This window comes from Salvelinus fontinalis, chromosome 5 (genome assembly GCF_029448725.1).
Source record: "Salvelinus fontinalis isolate EN_2023a chromosome 5, ASM2944872v1, whole genome shotgun sequence".
Classification (NCBI taxonomy): Eukaryota; Metazoa; Chordata; class Actinopteri; order Salmoniformes; family Salmonidae; genus Salvelinus; species Salvelinus fontinalis.
The window spans coordinates 57,989,074-57,997,077 of record NC_074669.1 but is presented as its reverse complement, the minus strand read 5'-3'; the positions used below and the strand labels follow the sequence as shown (position 1 = coordinate 57,997,077).

Here is an 8,004-nt window from a genome sequence, read left to right as displayed (position 1 = left end):
GAATAAGGGACACGACAGTGTACAGGGGACACTCTTGAATAAGGGACACGATAGTGTACAAGGGACACTCTTGAATAAGGGACACGACAGTGTACAAGGGACACTCTTGAATAAGGAACACAACAGTGTACAAGGGACACTTGAATAAGGGACACGACAGTGTACATGGGACACTCTTGAATAAGGGACACGACAGTGTACAAGGGACACTCTTGAATAAGGGACACGACAGTGTACAGGGGACACTCTAGAATAAGGGACACGACAGTGTACAAGGGACACTCTTGAATAAGGGACACGACAGTGTACAAGGGACACTCTTGAATAAGGGACACGACAGTGTACAGGGGACACTCTTGAATAAGGGACACGACAGTGTACAGGGGACACTCTTGAATAAGGGACACGACAGTGTACAAGGGACACGACAGTGTACAGGGGACACTCTTGAATAAGGGACACGACAGTGTACAAGGGACACTCTTGAATAAGGGACACGACAGTGTACAAGGGACACTTGAATAAGGGACACGACAGTGTACAAGGGTCACCCAACAGGCGGTTGGGCCCGCAACGTTCTATCTAATACCGACTGGGACTATAGACCAATGACAGTTCATCTAGGTAACGGAGTGGGGTCTAGACCATCCTATCAGCCAATCAGGGCTGTATGTAAATATCTTCAAACGTGTTTCCCAACACCCCCACACAATCAGACTGAGCATTTCAAGGGCCAAGGGAGGCTCAGGGAAATAAAAGGGAAATAAAAGATAACAAATATTATTTGAAGTTATTTTCATCAAATATTAGACCTGACAATGACGATTTAAAAATAAAACGACAAAGACTGCATGGGGGCTTTAACATTGAGCATTCACCTGTGTATACCAATGACTTAAGGTATACGACTGTGAAAAAGTACCGCATCAAGATGGATACCAGAAGACTTCTGAGTTAGACAGCACAGCACTTTGCAGTATCTTCACTAGCTCCTAAATAACACCCTGTCCAGGCCGGCGTCTCTAATGACACACTTTTTTTCCTATTTAATGCACTACTGTTGTAGAAGTAGTGCACTAAATAGGATGTAGGGGGGGCATTTGGGACGCAGCACAAGGTCTCTACGTTGTCCACACCAGAAACACATCACTCAGATTTATGTCCGTATCATGACACGTTAATACAATAAATATAGGGCCCCTGTCGATATCCCTCCGCCACGTGAAGTAACTCACGGTGTTCTGGGCCTGTGTTTCACACAGTTTGTGCTGAGAGAAAGGATTTTGATGAGCTAGATCTTCTCCGCATGACAGTGGAGTTGATGTGAATGGTATTAACTTCTTGACGCTAGGAGGCAGAATTTTTATGTTTGGAAAAATAACGTTCCCAATGTAAACGGCCTATTTTTCAGGCCCAGTTGCTAGAATATGCATATAATTAACAGATTAGGATAGAAAACACTCTAAAGTTTCCAAAACTGTCAAAATGTTGTCTGTGAGTACAACAGAACTGATTTTGCAGGCGAAAACCTGAGGAAATCCAACCCGGAAGTGCCTCTTATTTTGAAAAATCCATGTTCCATTGCCTGCCTATCCTCCATTTAAAGGTATATCAACCAGATTCATTTTCCAATAGCTTCCACAGGTTGTGAAGAGGCTTTAGACATAGTTTAAAGCTTTTATTCTGAAAAATGAGCGAGATTTATCACATCGCGTCAGTGGATAGCCAGATGTCCTTCGATTAGTTCATGCGCGCGACAGTGGTAGCTCAACATTTTCTTTCTCTCTTGTATTGAATAGTTTACCGTCCGGTTGAAATATTATCGATTATTTATGTTAAAAACAACCTGAGGATTGATTATAAAAAAACGTTTGACATGTTTCTACGAACTTTACGGATACTATTTGGAATTTTCGTCTGCCCTTCATGACCTGCCTAAGGCTGTGGATTACTGAACATAACGCTCAAAACAAATGGAGTTTTTTTTATATAAAAAATAATCTTTATCGAACAAAAGGAACATTTAGTGTGTAACTGGGAGTCTCGTGAGTGCAAACATCTGAAGATCATCAAAGGTAAGCGATTCATTTTATTGCTTTTCTGACTTTCGTGACCAATCTACATTGCTGCTAGGTGTTTGTAATGTTTTGTCTAGTGATCGATAAACTCACACAAACGCTTGGATTGCTTTCGCTGTAAAGCATATTTTCAAAATCTGACATGACAGGTGGATTAAAAACAAGCTAAGCTGTGTTTTGCTATATTGCATTTGTGATTTCATGAAAATGTTGATGAAAATGTTTCCGCTAAAGGGATCCGTGCGCCAAGAGGTCATGAAACTGAGTTGACCTCTAGTGTGGATGAAGTGTCATTTACAGTCCTGTGTAATTAAGTAATAAGGCACAAGGAGGCGTGGTATATGGTCAATATACCACGGCTAAGGGCTGTTCTTAAACACGACGCATCATGGAGTGCATGGATACAGCCCTTAGCCGTGGTATATTGCCAATATACCACAAACCCCCGAGGTACCTTATTGCTATTATAAACTGGTTACCAACGTAATTAGAGCAGAAAAATACATGGTTGTCATACCCGTGGAATACGGTCTGATATACCACAGCTGTCAGCCAATCAGCATTCAGTGCTCGACCCACCCAGGTTAGAGACCAGAAGAGGAGGAAGGTTTACTACAGTACAGCTGAAGATACACTTTGAGTATGTGTACTGGACACAAGACACACAAGACACACACAAGACACACACAAGACACACACAAGACACACACAAGACACACACAAGACACACACAAGACACACACACACACACACACACACACAAGACACAAAAGACACAAAAGACACAAAAGACACAAAAGACACACACACACACACACACACACACACACACACACACACACACACACACACACACACACACACACACACACACACACACACACACACACACACACACACACACACACACACACACACACACACAGCCCAGACTCACTGTCCCAGTGTCCATTAAAGTCAGAGTGCATTTGGCCTCACCTCTGCTAGGATACATAGAGACAATCTGAGTGTAAGTGTGAGTGTGTGCACTTGAGTGTGTGTTTGTGTGTGTTGAGTGTCTCCTGTGTAGCCTTGAGCAGTCTCTGGGTGATAGGTAATGTTACAGTGTCTACAGAGAGAGTAGTGTACCAGTATATGGGTGGGAGGTAATGTTATAGTGTCTACAGAGAGAGTAGTGTACCAGTCTCTGGGTGGGAGGTAATGTTATAGTGTCTACAGAGAGAGTAGTGTAGCAGTCTCTGGGTGGTAGGTAATGTTACAGTGTCTACAGAGAGAATAGTGTACCAGTCTCTGGGTGATAGGTAATGTTACAGTGTCTATAAAGAGAGTAGTGAACCAGTCTCTGGGTGATAGGTAATGTTACAGTGTCTATAGAGAGAGTAGTGAACCAGTCTCTGGGTGATAGGTAATGTTACAGTGTCTATAGAGAGAGTAGTGTACCAGTCTCTGGGTGGTAGGTAATGTTATAGTGTCTACAGAGAGAGTAGTGTACCAGTCTCTGGGTGGTAGGTAATGTTACAGTGTCTACAGAGAGAGTAGTGTCCCAGTCTCTGGGTGGTAGGTAATGTTATAGTGTCTACAGAGAGAGTAGTGTACCAGTCTCTGGGTGGTAGGTAATGTTACAGTGTCTACAGAGAGAGTAGTGTACCAGTCTCTGGGTGGTAGGTAATGTTATAGTGTCTACAGAGATGGTAGTGTACCAGTCTCTGGGTGATAGGTAATGTTACACTGTCTACAGAGGGAGTAGTGTACCAGTCTCTGGGTGATAGGTAATGTTACACTGTCTACAGAGGGAGTAGTGTACCAGTCTCTGGGTGATAGGTAATGTTACAGTGTCTACAGAGGGAGTAGTGTACCAGTCTCTGGGTGATAGGTAATGTTACACTGTCTACAGAGGGAGTAGTGTACCAGTCTCTGGGTGATAGGTAATGTTACACTGTCTACAGAGGGAGTAGTGTACCAGTCTCTGGGTGATAGGTAATGTTATAGTGTCTACAGAGGGAGTAGTGTACCAGGCTCTGGGTGGTAGGTAATGTTACAGTGTCTACAGAGAGAGTAGTGTACCAGTCTCTGGGTGATAGGTAATGTTACAGTGTCTACAGAGAGAGAAGTGTACCAGTCTCTGGGTGGTAGGTAATGTTACAGTTTCTACAGAGAGAGTAGTGTACCAGTCTCTGGGTGGTAGGTAATGTTATAGTGTCTACAGAGAGAGTAGTGTACCAGTCTCTGGGTGGTAGGTAATGTTATAGTGTCTACAGAGAGAGTAGTGTACCAGTCTCTGGGTGGTAGGTAATGTTACAGTGTCTACAGAGAGAGTTGTGTATCAGTCTGGGTGGTAGGTAATGTTACAGTGTCTACAGAGAGAGTAGTGTACCAGTCTCTGGGTGGTAGGTAATGTTACAGTGTCTACAGAGAGAGTAGTGTACCAGTCTCTGGGTGATAGGTAATGTTACAGTGTCTATAGAGAGAGTAGTGTACCAGTCTCTGGGTGGTAGGTAATGTTACAGTGTCTATAGAGAGAGTAGTGTACCAGTCTCTGGGTGGTAGGTAATGTTACAGTGTCTACAGAGAGAGTAGTGTACCAGTCTCTGGGTGGTAGGTAATGTTACAGTCTACAGAGAGAGTAGTAAACCAGTCTCTGGGTGGTAGGTAATGTTACAGTGTCTACAGAGAGAGTAGTGTACCAGTCTCTGGGTGGGAGGTAATGTTATAGTCTAATATAGTCTAACAAATCTTGTGAAGGCCAGTCAGAATGACAGTTCTCCTCTCAGACTAATCCCATCTTGTGAAGGCCAGTCAGAATGACAGTTCTCCTCTCAGACTAATCCCATTTTGTGAAGGCCAGTCAGAATGACAGTTCTCCTCTCAGACTAATCCCATCTTGTGAAGGTCCGTCAGAATGACAGTTCTCCTCTCAGACTAAACCCATCTTGTGAAGGCCAGTCAGAATGACAGTTCTCCTCTCAGACTAAACCCATCTTGTGATGACAGTCAGAATGACAGTTCTCCTCTCAGACTAAACCCATCTTGTGAAGACAGTCAGAATGACAGTTCTCCTCTCAGACTAAACCCATCTTGTGAAGGCCAGTCAGAATGACAGTTCTCCTCCTGAAGATGTGAATCAATTTGTTTCTCTTTCCACCGCTCCTCTGTAGCTTCTAGTGTGCATCCCAAATGGCACCCTAATCCCTCCATAGTGCACTTCTTTTGACCAGGGCCCACAGCGTACCAGTTGGGACCCTGGTGTGTCCCCGTCACACACGTCAGTGAAACAGACAAAAGGTGTTTTTAAGAGCATTTTATTTGACATGATACAAAGGAGCTCATTGTTGCTCTTGTTGTTTTTCTCCAGATTTCATATTGATTTGGAATCAATAATATCCTCGTGTTAAAACTCTTGTATTATTCCTCTTGTAATAATTAGTCTACCGTCATTGGCTGTATTCATCTATTATTAAGGCAGATACAAAGTGAACATCCCAGCTAAATCCTGGAACATGGGCTACATCCAAAAACCGCACCCTATTCCCTAGATAGTGCACTCCTTTTGACCAGAACCCATAGGGCTCTGATCAAAAGTAGTGCACTATATAGGGAATAAGGTGCCATTTTGGACTCAGCCATGTAGTCAGATATGTGGGAAGTAGAGTAGCATACTGACAGGTTTAACTTCTGTTTTCATACAGTTGTTATTTAAACACAATAAGCAGAGTGTTGTGTGGAACTAGGGAGCGGCGTGATCATTAGGCTTTTAAAAAACATCTTTTAATAACAAGTCTCTTCACAATGACATTTGTCAGTCCTTCAAATGAGGTTCCTTCCTTTAGCTTTAAGTGTAGAGTCTTAGGCCTATACTTTTGATAGGCTACGGCAAGTGTTATGGCTTGAGAGAGAGAGAGACAGAGACAGAGACAGAGACAGAGACAGAGACAGAGAGAGAGAGAGAGAGAGAGAGAGAGAGAGAGAGAGAGAGAGAGAGAGAGAGAGATAAAGAAGAGAGAGAAGAGAGAGAGAGAGAGATAAAAGAGAGAGAGAGAGAGATAAAGAAGAGAGAGAGAGAGAGATAAAGAAGAGAGAGAGAGAGATAAAGAAGAGAGAGAGAGAGAGATAAAGAAGAGAGAGAGAGAGAGATAAAGAAGAGAGAGAGAGAGAGATAAAGAAGAGAGAGAGAGAGATAAAGAAGAGAGAGAGAGAGAGATAAAGAAGAGAGAGAGAGTGAACAAACAAGCGAAAGAGAGACACTGTTCATGAATAGTACATGAGAAGGAAGAGAAGAGAACCTGAAAGCCTCCTGTTGTTAGTTGAGATCTAGCTTGTCTTGAAGAGTGGAGAGCCCAGAGAGAGTTAGAGAGAGAGATCCAGCATACGGCTCACAGTAGACCGTATAGTACCTCTAGAATGTCTTATAATGCTTAATGAGCTACTGACGAGGGTAGAAGTACTACTGACGGTGCTGGCTTTGGCACAGGTTGCTCCAGAGTTCGTAGGACAGTGGGTCCGTTTAGCTGCTACGGGGTTTCCCTCTCCAACGCCCACTCTCAGGGGCTCTCAGAAATCACCATACCTGAGAGAGGAGAAATAAAACATGTTGAAATATTACAATGATACGGGAATATAGAAGAGAATTTATGTGTATTTCATCTGTTTATTTGACCATGTCTACGTGTGTGTATTGGTTTGTGTATTAATGTGCGTCAATATTTAGGTGTGTGTTTGTGTCTATCTGTAAGTGTGTGTGGGTGCCTGTGTGTGTACATGTACGTCAGCCTCTCTGTGTGTCTGTGTGTGTGTGTGTGTGTGTGTGTGTGTGTGTGTGTGTGTGTGTGTGTGTGTGTGTGTGTGTGTGTGTGTGTGTGTGTGTGTGTGTGTGTGTGTGTGTGCGTGCGTGCGTGCGTGCGTGCGTGCGTGCGTGCGTGCGTGCGTGCGTGTGTGTCTGTGACTCACTCGTTGCTGTCTGCAGTAGGAGTGTTGTAGCTCTGGAAGAGGGGCTGCATGAAGAGACCCAGGGTTCCCACCACACACACCAGGATGAAGATCCACAGGAACAGACGGTCAATTACCATCGCTACGTACTTCCAGTCCTCTATAATCTACAGGGGGAGAGGAAGAGAGAGAGGGAGAGGGGAGAGGGAGAGAGGGAGAGAGGGAGAGAGGGAGAGGGGGAGAGAGAGGGGGGGAGAGGGAGAGAGAGAGAAGGGGGAGAGGAAGAGAGAGAGAGAGAGAGGGGGAGAGAGGGGGGAGAGGGAGAGAGAGAGAGGGGTAGAACGAGGGGGAGAGAGAGAGAGAGAGTGGCGAGAGAGAGAGAGGGGGCGAGAGAAAGGGAGAGAGAGAGGGAAGGAGAGAGATAGATCGTGTAATTGTAGAAAATTATATGCCAATTAGAAATCTACACAAATCATTTGAACAGATTCCATTCTCCTCCTCCTCCTCCTCACCCCTTCATCTCCGTCCTCCGTCTTCATGTGTTCAGCGATATACCTCACTCCATCCACCGCCTCCTCCAGGTCAGCGTCCCACTGGACCGCCACGCGCCGCCTGATCTCCGGAATACCGCCGTCCCCCGACACGTCTCCCACCTTCCAGACAAACTTCCGGGCCAAATCCTCCTTCACATAGAACGAGTCGGAGTCCGTCTGGATTCCTCCCAGCTTGATGTCGGAACACCGCCTTCTCGCCCCGCCTCGGGACTTCCCAGGGTTCCCGGAGGTGGGGTTCCCGGAGGTGGGGTTCCCGGAGGTGGTGTTCCCGGCAGCGGCAGTGGCTTGCTTCCGTCTAAGTTTTTCCTGGACATTATTGTTCCCGGGTTGTCTCATGAGAAGGAAGGCGGGGAGGCGGAGCAGGAAGAGGCGTTTGACCCAGTCAGGCATGCGGTGGGTGGACGGGGAGCGGTGGTGAACGTTGAGGACACACACACTGGTCACGATGG

The 8,004-nt window shown here is 45.3% G+C and overlaps 1 protein-coding gene across 1 annotated transcript in view; it reads right to left on the bottom strand.

Annotated features, from left to right (window-relative positions):
- Positions 1-5,361: 5,361 nt before the first annotated feature.
- LOC129855914 (neuronal acetylcholine receptor subunit beta-2-like) overlaps positions 5,362-8,004 on the bottom strand; it is a 56,757-nt gene continuing 54,114 nt past the window's right edge. Inside the window, exons 7-9 of the mRNA XM_055924025.1 lie at positions 7,514-8,004; positions 7,023-7,168; positions 5,362-6,642 (exon numbers count right to left, since the gene is read on the bottom strand). The exon at positions 7,514-8,004 is cut by the window's right edge and continues 39 nt beyond it. Coding sequence (XP_055780000.1) covers positions 6,627-6,642; positions 7,023-7,168; positions 7,514-8,004 — 653 coding nt within the window. The 3' untranslated portion in view covers positions 5,362-6,626. The remainder of the gene's footprint in view (positions 6,643-7,022; positions 7,169-7,513) is intronic.